This window comes from Columba livia, chromosome 4, assembly GCF_036013475.1.
Source record: "Columba livia isolate bColLiv1 breed racing homer chromosome 4, bColLiv1.pat.W.v2, whole genome shotgun sequence".
Lineage (NCBI taxonomy): Eukaryota > Metazoa > Chordata > Aves > Columbiformes > Columbidae > Columba > Columba livia.
The window spans coordinates 34,264,279-34,276,728 of NC_088605.1; the positions used below are offsets into that span (position 1 = coordinate 34,264,279).

The 12,450-nt window shown below is 37.2% G+C and overlaps 1 protein-coding gene across 3 annotated transcripts in view; it reads left to right on the forward strand.

The window, feature by feature from the left end:
* CFAP97 (cilia and flagella associated protein 97) overlaps positions 1-11,497 on the forward strand; it is a 32,891-nt gene extending 21,394 nt beyond the window's left edge. For all 3 annotated transcript variants that reach the window (XM_005500186.3, XM_065061186.1, XM_065061187.1), the window contains 4 exons: positions 374-636; positions 8,749-8,899; positions 9,589-9,712; positions 10,336-11,497. In XM_005500186.3, coding sequence (XP_005500243.2) covers positions 374-636; positions 8,749-8,899; positions 9,589-9,712; positions 10,336-10,411 — 614 coding nt within the window. In that variant the 3' untranslated portion in view covers positions 10,412-11,497. The remainder of the gene's footprint in view (positions 1-373; positions 637-8,748; positions 8,900-9,588; positions 9,713-10,335) is intronic.
* Positions 11,498-12,450: the final 953 nt, after the last annotated feature.

The window sequence follows — 12,450 nt, forward strand, 5'->3', positions numbered from 1 at the left end:
AGTGTCTGTGCGCATATCACTGATTCTCTTGTATTGCTCAGTTGTTCACTGCATCTGTTCATTTCTTCTGGATTAATGGTCATAAATGGGAGGAGAGGGATTCCTAATGAGAAACAAGCAGATGGGCTTTAACCAAGCCAAAGTTAGACTTAATTTTGCTGGTGAAACTTGTGTAAGATCAATGTACTGAGGACAACTGAGTATCCCTGAAAAATTTTGAAATGCATAAACCTGAAATTCACATGGGGGGATGTGAAATGTACCTTTGTTTTGAAGGTCTGTAAATAAATCCTAATAACAGAATGCAAGGTTTTGTAATTGTCTCTTTTATTTTTTTTTTAATCTGAGCATTTTACTTTTTACCATTGTAAAGCTTTCCTACAGTTGGAGAAAAAAGAAAAAAAACTAACCATCGATCAGCCATCTAAAGGAACAAGGAAAAATTATTCTTTCACTAATGAAGAAGTAAGACAGATTGATCGGGAAAACCAAAGGTTGCTAAAAGAACTGTCCAGACAGTCTGCAAAGCCGAGGAGTACCACTGCATTGAAGAAGTCAGCTGTACCGCCTCCTAAATTGTACCACACTGCCCTCAACAGGCAAAAAGAGCAGCAAAGAATTGAAAGAGAAAACCTGGTAAGTTTTGAGAACTGATTTGGATCAGTAAATTGAGAAGGACTGTGTTGTCAGATGAAGTACTGATAAAAACTTACAAAACTGGTAAGGCAGCACTTGGAGCTTTACTGCAGTAAGTCTGCAATGCATTTCCTTTACTATGCTGTTTGCATAGTGGTTTGTGGCTTGTGGGGGGGGAATAATTTTTTTCAGATGAAAATAGGTTTTACTTTCTGTGAGTTCACTTTAGTATCATTCAGTGTAAGAGGAACAGCCATTGTTGTTAGGCCGCTATCCAAAGTTATGAGCATTTTAACTCTATTCATCCTGCTTCACACAATACTAGCCTCAAGAACAGGTTTGCAAAAAAATACAGCAATCAGTATGATAGCATCAAACCCATTGTATTTGAAATACAGAGGGCACAATGTGAATGTCAGTTTTGTTTTTTGACCCATTTTATAGTTATTCATCTCTTTCAATATTTGTAGCACTCTGTTTGTCACAGTGTTTGAATGTAACGGCAATGGCAATAACTTCAGTAGAAAACAGAAATTCAGACTCATTTATAATGATATTGGTAGAGTTGTCACATAAAAAAAATAATCCTGGTTTGAATAAGATTTTTAGTGATTGAATTGTAATACATATAATGACATTTTCGTATATTCTATTTGTTCATTAGTGTGTTTGAAAATGAGATAAAATATAGTTAAAATATTTCAGAAATTTATAGTGGAAGTAATTTATTCACTTTTTTTCTTCTATGTAAGCATGGGTTGCCATTTGCTTTTATACAGATAGATATAGGTTCAATGTGTAAGAAGTCTAAGGGACCTATTCAGGAAAATCTGTTGGCTTTTAGATCTTCCAGCTTTCAGACATCCTGATTGTTAACTTTACTAAGTAGGAACCATTCTCCCCAGCTTCACTAAACTGCAGTTAACTAGAAGAATGTTCTACTTCACACACTGAAAGAATTTGGCATAAATACTTGTTATGCTTGTGTGATACTTCTCATTGTTTGGGGAAGAAATGTTTTTAGGCTTTGGTGTTTTTAGGTTGGTAGCAGGGCTTTCTTCATGTGTTGTGGGTTTTGTTGTTGTTTCTTGTTTATTTAAAACGTTGAAAGCGGGACTTGCACTTCCATGTGGACGTTGATAATAGGAGTGTATTCTTAGGCTGTGAGGAAGAAGTGCTATGTCACAGTCACATCCAGTCTAATAGTAATATGCTGTTCTACATAGAACAATAGACGATTACTGTAATATTAATGTGTATGATATTTTACAATACACTTGTTTACTCAAAGCCACAAACCTTGTCTCTTTTGATATATTGCAATGCCTTGCCTTTGCAAGTTTTGAATCAAAAATTCAGCAAACCTAAACACATATAGTCATTTCACACATTGCTGTTTTAGTACATGTTAGAGATAAATGGTGGTTACTTGCAGTCTGAGTAATAATATCCTTCGTTTCCTTATTGATTTATGCTTTAGTTGTTGTCATCAGCAACGTGAGTAGATGTGTTCGACATTAGAATAATTTCTTACCACTTATGTTAGCACATCATGCTATTTTAGGCTATAAAAACACTTGATTTATTCTTTTCCCCAAATTCAGGATGATATATTCTGCTCCCCTTTCAGAAGAGTGATTCATCAGTACAGGTCTTACATTTTGTTTAACATTTCTATCATTTTTGAGCAGTTCTGTTTACTTTTCTATTCTGTTTGAAGTGTATGTGCACCTAGAATTGTAACATTGATTTTTCTAGCACTTCCTTTTGGGATTCCGAATATGACATGCTTTTTTCTGAGACTGTAAATGAAAGAGCTGACCTACACTGCCCATTGGTGAGGGGTTTTTCTTTTATACAGCTAAAAGTATGTGCTTTATGAACTTTGTTTTCTTCTGGTCAGCAGCTTTATTTACCATTGTAAATTGAGGAGCTGGAATTCCATGAAGCTTCCTTATCAGTCTTTCTTCTGTTACTTGGCAGGAGTGTTTTTCTTATATAAGGCCTGAGGTACTGCATGGAGGATGTGCTGCTTCATACACTTTTGCGAAATATTTGTTGGAGAAGGATGCAGGGTTTTATAAATAAATCAAGAATACAAATCTACAATAGTAGCCTGTGCAGGAGGTCAAAGAATTTTGATGAAGAGATTTATTTTTTTTTTTTTTTTTCCCCCATTGGATTACAGCTTTTATAATTTCTTGTTCTGAAGTTCACACCTTGTCTAGGGAAAACTTTCACTTGTTCTGCTAGAACATTCTTGGAGTAATGTCTATATTTACTGTTGTCAGAAAGCTAAATTTCTGGTGTGGTCATGTGGCACTGAAGGTGATGCAGGGCAAGTAATTAAAATATTAGGAGAATTAAGCAGTTTGGTGCTCTCCAGCTTTGTGAGAGAGTACAAGGAAGTACAGGGAATATCTCTTTCTCTCACAGACTACAAAGAGCCATGATGGAATAAAATGGTGCATTGCTCCGAAGAACAGTAGTTATAAGATAGCAATTAGCAATTCATGGAAAAAGTACAATTAGCAAAATGTGTCGCTGTTTAAATCACTGTAAGAATTGCTGCTTTTGACCGTGACATGTGGAACCCATGTTTGATTGCTTATCTGAGCCAGCAAGAGCAGAGTGTGTCTCTTGCCAATAGAGGATGCTGCTGATTCAGAAAACATTCTGTCCTTGTGTCTGAAGATACTTTCAGCCCCATCTCCTCTCCAGTGGAAAGGAAAATAGGTGTGACTGATCTATTACTTTTTTCCCATGTCTGCATGTATGTGTCTCTATGTTGAAATATTAATCATTATTTCTTCCAGTATAAGGTACCCAACTTTATAGACAGGACACTATACACTATTTAAGGGTTTATTGTACAATGCAAAAATCTATACGGGTACATACAGTTAATTATTTGGGGACCCTGAAATACAGATTTGCAGCCAGTATACTACTTCTTAGTCATTTCCTCTAAATTTAGAAATAGTTCATATCTGTTTGTTGGGATTTGGGTGGGTGGGTGTTTGTATGTTTTAGGGATTTGTTTGGTTATTTTTTGTTTGGTTTGTTTGTTTTTGTTTTTTGTTTGTTTGGGGTTTTTTTTCCTTGTCATTTTTCTTAATTGACTAGGATTTAGGTGTTAGATGACGATAGTGAGCTAAGCTGTTGTGTTCAGCCAAGTTCCTAGGGAGCAAGTGACCTTTTGAGTTCACGCTGGAAGTACACTGGAAGATCTGAGCAGGTCTAGGAGAGCAGCTGTCAAACCTTAGATCGAAGGTGATGAGGGTATTCTCCTTTTCTGTAGATATTTGGTCTTTCTATGCATCCCTGTGTGTTCTTCCTACCCCTTCCTCTTATGACTCACAGCACATTGTGGTTCATTCCCCCACCTCGTACTCCTCCAAGATGTACCCTAAGCCCCAACAGATCCAACTCTGGTCCCAGTTCCAGTATAGTCACCCTCCCACTCAAATTTAAAAAATCACTTTGTTTCTCTGCAAAGGCTGTCTTTTTCTTTTTACCTGCTTGGTTCCCATAGATGTGTGTGCTGCAGATGTCATTAATGCTTCTCCTCACTGCTTGCTCTGGTCATCGTGGCCTCTAGCAGCACAGAGATCCTTCAGCCAAACTGGTTCCCTTCTCTTGCAGTCTGGGCTCCCTTTGTTTTGCTGGAAAACCCTAACCTCCTTGAGAAATGAGAGTACTGATTAATGTATATTCATTTGTCTCCTCTTGATTTAATGGTGCTGATGGGCTGTGGTAATTGGATGGGGAGAAAAGGGCAAGGGAGGGATAATGCCTCCAGCCATCCCCCTAATGGGCTGCCGTCACATACAAAGAATTGACCTTACCTGGAGCCGCAGCCTTCAGCCCTGGCTGCACCGCACCTGCCCTGAAATCCCTTCGTGCTGCAACCAGGGGGAGAACTTCTAGGTACAGAAAGGAACAGGATGGGGAAGGCACTAGTCCATCAGGGCTGTGCCTGGGCACCTGGTACTTTCCTTCCTCAGTGTCTTGCACTCTGCTTTTCCTCTGCCTTCCCTTGTCCTGTCCCCAGGGACCACCCCCAAGTCTGAAAGCATCAGTCCTCAGCTGCTGCATACTTACATGGTTGTAGAAAGGATGCCAAGGTTGTTCGGCCTTACTGGTCTCAGTCTGGAGGAAAAAGCTGTAGGGAATGCAGCTGTGAAAGAGAATGTAGTCTTCTGGGTCATCTTAGCTCAGAAATGTTCATGTTGTATTGGTAGCTCCTTAGAAACAAAAGCACTCCGAGTTTTATAAGATACTTTCACTTACTGGGTTCAAAGTCATTGTATACCGAGGCTAAAGACAAAGTATTGGTAGTTTCTGAGATTACAAAGTGCAGTGCAGGAAAAAAGGTTTCCATGGTTTTTTCATCAGGGGAAGCTGTCAGGATGTGGGACTGGCACACAGATGTGCCTGGCTTAGAATATAATATACTGCAGTACAGTACAGTGCAAATATAGTGCAATTCTGTGATCATAGTATGTAGGATATATAGGCACTTTGTGGTCAGATTTTTTGTGGTCTGCTGATTCCTGACTCAGACTCAAGATTCCTGAACACTGCTGTGGTAATGATAATAAAGACTGACTAATTGGCAGGTTTGAGGAAAGTTATGTTTATTTTGCACACGGCTCAATTTTGTGTGGGGGGATTGGTTTTTTTGTTTTCATTTTTGTAATCTTAGTGTGCTTTCTTTGTGATAATGCCAGCCGCACGTAAACTTGATAACTGTTCAGTTAAAAAGACTTCTCTGTAGATTCAAGAACTTAAATTAGAATTTGTCAGGTTAGAGCTAATTAATGCAACTGGCAGTTCAAGAAAATTACAAATACTTGTACTGCTAAGAAGAGAAAGCTGTCCTTGAATGCACTGTTATCTTCTTTCCCCTCCCCCACCTGGACTCTGCAAAGGGACAGTGTGGTCACTAACATCAGTGACATTAGAGGAGGCATAATATAAATAAATTTGAACAGCTGTCAAGGCACACTAGTCAGCTGGTTAGGATTCAAAGGAGGTGAAACTGAAGCCTTAGTGCATTTAAAAAGCAAAGTATAACACGAAAAGTGAAGTTGTTTTACCTTCTCTCTGAACTCAATTTAGGAGTGCTGCATTTTCAGTGTTATTTTTTTTTCTTTCCTTTCCAACATAACTGCAGAAAAGTGTGTACTGATTCTTTTTTCTCCTTCCTTTTCCTGACAGCATTAGAATTAGCTTTAGTATTGTCCCGATATGCCTAAAGGTACATTAGCAGCATTTATCATGGCCCACTGTATAGCAGGGATCTTTTGATACAAGGTTGGGTTCCTTTGTTCTCCAGTTGTTGGCAATCTGAAATTTTCTTCTGTCATTGACAATATGTATTTTAGTGTCTTTATAGATGCTAATCTACATCCGGATGCCTAGATTTAGAAAAGATTATCCTATTCTTAGAAAGTAATCATGCAGGAATACTTTGTTTTGTTTTGTTTTTCTTTTCTTATATTATTATTCTCTTATTGTGAACTCAGTTTTATAGTATGTAAAAGAAGATGGAGGAAATAGAAGCCTTGGGAGGCTTTTGCCAAGCTGGGATGTCATCAATGATATGACAGAGCTCTGAGGACCTACAATGCAATTTAGAGCAGCTAATGACATTTCTGCCGTTAATGTCTGTTACTTTCTTTTTTCTTTTTTTTTTTTTTTTATTACTTAAATCCGAGTGAGAATATATATTTGGTTCTGAAGACCTGGATTATGTTCGATGGTCTGATTCTTTGGTCATTAAGATCAATGACAAAATTTCTACTTCCTTAGTGGTGCAGGATTAAGGCTCCAGAGATTTAGCACTTCAAAAGAACAAGGAAAGTGACAGTGTTCTTCAGTCCATCTCTCAAAAGAAGAACACAATGAAAGAATTAGTAGATTTATATGTATAACTGAAAAAGAACATTTGTTCAAGGTACTTGTACTGTTGTACAAAGTAGTTTGTTAGTTAAGGACCTCAAGATTGTAGGGTTGGTAATAAAAACATAAGAATTGGATTATTTCTGGATTACAGATGTAGTAGGTCAGGGCTGCCATTTCAGTGTGTTGCTGAGTTCCTTTCTGTAATGCAGCAGCCTGATCTCCAAACTGCAAAATGCACAACTGCTAATAGCGTGCAAGTTAGTGTGCCCTTGGTACAGCAGAGGGCAAGGGAACCGCAGGAGCTGTTCTCTCATTCACTAGAAGAGCTTTTCTTAGAACAGTTCTGCACCACAGAATCTGGATCTGCTCTTTGCTTTGCTCAGGGCTGTATCAAGTCCAGTGTTAACCTGTTCAAAAGGTAACGTTCTAGTACTGAGAGAGCCCTCTTTTCTTGCTTTAGTCATGGGGACTTCATACTTGCCAAAATACAGGCATAAAAGCAAAAGCAGAGAATCATATTTAGGCTACAATAAAGTGGGCCTATGTAAATATTGTATGTTCAGAACCAAGCTTGAAATTACTGCATTGTTAAGGTATAAAAATAACATGAGGCTGTTACAGTTGGAGTGCGGATTTGAAACATGCTCGACTTTCATAAGGAAGTCACTTCTACAATGTACCCAATCTATTTGTGATTGAACTGAATGTATTAAGAGCTTCCATTTTTAACATTGAAGGTAAAAAAGTGATCTCTGCAAGTCTAAATGTATGTAGTTGTGTTAAGAGATGCAGATGAAGTTGTGAGTAGAATGTTGGATGTAACATTTAGAGACAAGTCTACCATTTCACGTTCTGCAACTGGCTTTAGTGAAGAGCTATTTCTAGCTGAAGTCCTTCCTTTGACTTTTGCTTACTTAGGTATTTCCACTTGATGATGAACTGACTGGCACTTGATGCAAGCGCTTGTGACATATTGTGTCTGAGCCAAAATTGCTTGTCCTTTCTCTCTTGTGCACTCTGTGTGGGTTTCTAGTGCTTGTGCATAAACTACCAGAAGTTTGTAGCTTCCTGTTACAGCTAGACAATGACAACTGACATCCTCTGAATACTATACTATTTCCCAAGTCACTTTCTGCAATTTTTTTTTATTCTTAAGAATAAATACATAAGTAAAAATCAGTACCTAATTGAGAATGAGGAAGAATGTTTCATACAAAGTGCAGTTTAATGGCTGTACAAACAGATTCTTGATTTCTACCATGTAACTGTGCATCTAGACAATACATTCTTATTAACAGAGGTATTTTTAGTACTTTGGAGACTTGGGTAATCACAGTTTGCATTGTCTGTCATTGGTAGGATGCATGTCATAACCCTGACCAGCAATGGTTGTGTCATTGCCAAATGTTTGTAGATGATCAAATGAATTGAAATTAGTTAGGAGAGGGAATGTATAGATCTATGCAAGGCAGGCACTGGGAGCAAGATATATTAAAAATGTGAAATTGTTAATTGGGAGTTGTATTTAGCTGAGTACTTTGAAATTTTTCCTGTCATCAGGTTCTCTATCTATAACAATTTCAACTAGAATTTCTGAAAATTACATTATGGATAAAGCAAACAGTGTCCAGATAATATTTGTGCTTTCCTTTTTATGTTAATTCAGAGAACTGTTCTCTCAGGGGATCCTGTTGAGCAGTATGAAATGGTCTGTTTGCCAAGGAAAGATAAAAACAAACAAACCCACAAACAAACAACAAAAACCAAACAACAAACCAACCAAACAAAAAAACCCCACACCAAACACAAACAATTCTCACCCTCCCAAAAATTTAGAAGAGAGCAATAACCAAAGGTAGGATTAGGAGAATGCAGTCCATGTTCCCACCACCTTTACTATTGCCAAACAGATGTGTTGTTTCAAGCTGCCAAAGTACAGAGAACCGTGGGTTACTAAGGCTGTACTCAGCATAGAACTGATGATAGATAAGGGATACTTACTATTTGTGTTGTATTATAGCACTGAGAAAATAACCGAATGTGAGCAGAATAGCCTATGCTGGTCACCAGTGGAGCAGTTCATATTGTATAATGCTAAAAATTTGGGGGGTTTTTGCAGGTCAAATAAAAACTGTGAATGTTTGTTTGTAGCTTCTTGTTCGTTCTTTCTCTTTTTTGATGATATTTTTATTTGATATTAAGGCTTTCCTGAAAAGACTGGAAGCAGTGAAACCAACAGCTGGTATGAGGCGTTCTGAGCAATTGATGGACTATCAGCGCCAGATGAGTTACCTAAGTTCTTCACCATCTGTAAGAAGAGGAAAATCTGCTTTCAGCCAGCTTAGTCCTTCGAGTAAGAACTTTGAAGCTGTAGATTCTTGCATTTTTTTTGCATGTGTTTATATTTTAGAATTCAGAATTGTAAAGTACTTACTGCTAAGAAAAACAAGTTCCTTTCTCTGTCTTCCTTTGGTCATTTATCTCACAGAAATCATTAAAGTGATTTTTCTTATCATACCAGAAGTATTATGACCATATGAATCATTTACCATCCTAAATTTCTAATAAATTATCTTGTTAATCATGTTTTCCAAGAAGGTCAGACAAATCACTGTTATATAGAAATATTTCCAATTTTGTGAGTACCCTTTATTGAAAGGAGAAGGAAAAGAAAAAACAACACACAAAACCACAAAAAAAGGTTCAAATTCTCATTCAGAAAATATGAATATACTGATAGTAGCCTTATTACTCACACAATTTCTAAGAGAAACATTCGGAAGCGGGTCACGGGTCCCCATAGATCCATATGTGTCAGGTTACAAAACCTCAGCACTATGGCATAGGCTTCAGTTCTTTGTTCTGATTGTTTACAAACAACTCATAACATTTTGTGTTGTATACAGCATATTGTGGTTGGGTTTATTTTTTATAGAAAACTACGGTAATGAGTGTTGCAGTACTAAAATAGCATGAAGTTTTCTGTTGTACTGAGCATAAGCACTCTTATTCCTCTTCTGTTGTGTGTGTGTGTGTGAACAGGAGGCACTTCAAGAGCATCTGCTGTACCAAGTACAATGAGCCAGAGGAATGAAAAACCTGTGTCTGATTCAGCCAGTGGGGCATTACGGAGACCTAAACCCACTAATGTTCGTGCTGCTTGGTTGTAAGTGCATTCTTTGTTCTGCGTTCTGAGATGATCCTCAGACTTCTGGTTTTAGTGTGTTTGTAAATTCTATGTGCAAAAATATTTTCTGCATTGTTCAGTGATTAAAATGCATTGCAGTTGATATAATTGCTTAGAAAATGGTTTTAAGTGAACAGTTCCACTTTCGTCAGTGTATTCCATGACAGGAAGAACTTATGAAAGAGAAGGAAGTATATAAATGGACAAGGTAAATAGAAATTGATAATTATTATTTTGTTCTCAAATCGTAACTGGAATTTGTATCCATAATATGGAAGGACAGAATTGCTAGACTGTAAGTGCAAGATATTAAGGAAATCTTTAAAATAATATTTTAAAATATTGCAGTATACTCATAAGCATATGGTTAATTCCTAGATCGTCCTTGCTTTTCATCCTGGTTCTAGGTGAGCCTTCTGAACTTTGTGGGTCATGTTGTTATGACTGAAAGAATCTGTATTTACAGCAGCACAAAGGGGTGAAAAGCAGATTGTTTGTGCATGCTTAGCTTGAATACTGAAGCTGCAGAAGATGCTGTTCTGCCACTCTCGCACTCCAGGTGTTGAACATTTGGTTTGTACTCAAGGCTGTTTCTCTTCCAGATTTAAAAGAAATTTGGAAGTTGTATTGGGACCTTGTGTAGGAAAAAAGCATCAGAAGCTGTTTGAACAACAGTAAAGACTGAAGCTGAACAACAGTTTCAGATTGACTCTAAACAAGAGTAAGTTTTAGTTACTTCTCAGACTAGAGAATACTAAGCAAGGGAAATATTTCATGGCCCTGCTTCTGTAGATTCTTGCCTTTCTCAGTGGGCAAATATAACCTTGAGCTGCAGGAAACCTGAACATCTGATTTTGAGAGCAACTACTAACCAGTATTTAAAAAAAAAAAAAAGACAGTAGAAAACAGAACATCTTGTTATGTTTTTTAACCTGTTTCTTAATGTCATGTTCATACCAAATGTGTGTTGTAGTGTCACATAAGCTTCAGTAACAACATCCATTTAGAAGGGGAACAAAATTTAATGGAATTGGTAATCACAAATAGTAGGTGATGTGTTTTATTTCTATACATAAAGGCAAACTTTGAGTTTATTTTGTAGGATTGTAGTCTTTATGAAGAGCATAAATTGTGATGCCAAAATCCATGGATATTGCAGGAACCCTGCTTGCTTCCCCAGCTGCTTCTCAGGAGAGATATGGGAAATCTCTTTGTATTATGCATAAAGAAAAAAAGTTATATTCAGTAATGCTGGGTCTTAGCCCTGTGAAAAGGGAAGTTTATTATTCTTTGCTCATGCTTGCATGAGGGCTTAGGCTTTCAGGTATTCTGCATTGTAACAAACTTTCTACTTGGTGCTGTGTGATAGTTTGGCAGAGCTTCTGCACCTGGTGACCTGCAGATCAAATTTAGCTGTTTGACAATATTTGAACTTTTAACTTTGAGCAGCATTGTGGCAAACAGATTTTTGTTGCAATTATTATTCATGGATAGGGACCGTAAGGAATTTTTTGCATAGTGCTGCTGTATTTATTTGTACTATTGTGCTAATTGAAGTTATTTACTATTTAAAGATTGTTGTCTTTGTGAATATCGGGGTCACAGTTTAAATACTTTTGAATGTTCATATGATATTTTTTCTGTGAAGGGATTAATGAAATTGATTTCTTTTAATTGTTTCATATTATTTAACTTTGGTATGAAAGACTGTCAGTTTTCTATGTCACTTTTGTAAATCATAAGAAATAAAATATTTAACATTAATTGTTTGTCATTGCAGTGGCTTCTTTCAGAATTTAATAATTGGTATTAAAGTGCAAAGGAGAGGTCATGGGAGAAGCGTTTTGTACTATATGTAGTTTAGGACAATGCAAAAAAATCAGTTTATTCATTAATACACTTTACCTGTTAGTGACTCTCTTTTTTTTTTTTTTTAAATAAGCCATGTTGACAGGTCTTCATTAAGTTAGATAATCTCATCTAGGTGTTTATAGCAAGAAATCCTGTTTCTAATAAACTTTTTTTCTGTCTTTTTTGTAAGCTGCCACTTAATTGTTCTCTTCTACCTTTTTTATTTAAAAAACAAAACAAAACAAAACAAAAAAAAAAAAACAGACACACAAAAAACAAACAAAAAAAACCCCACAACCTTTCTCCAGAAGATTTCTTAGAAAGATACGTGCAAGCTGCTTTGCTTCCTCCTTAAATTGACCTGCCACACTGGTTTGATACACAGTTTCAGGTGGGGGCCAGTCTTCCTTCTGAAGTGACAGGATTACCAGTTTGTGGGACAGTACTGGTGTATTGATCTCACTACTGTGAGAAATGGAGTGTGATGCCTCTGTCGTGTTTTTGCTCTAAGTGTTCCTGCCTCATTGTGGTCTTGATTTCTTCCAGGATAGGGTCCTGCTGTGTAGTCTTTGTACAATACTGAAAGTCTTACAGAAGGCCTCACATCATCAAGAAGAACAGGAGGCGATGATGCATCCCTGTCTGGGTAGGTGACATGTGAAGGGCATTTCCCAAGCAGACCACTGAATCCTTCAGAACTCAGTCTTAACTCCAGCGAACCAAACAGACTCAAGCTAATTTGGAAGAATCACACAAGGCCATTCCTCATCTGATATGCATAGACTCTGCTGTGCCAGAACCTGTCTTCTGTCAGATTGCTTGCAGTCTTTACTGAAGATCCTGAGGTATCTCTTCTGTCATCCTGT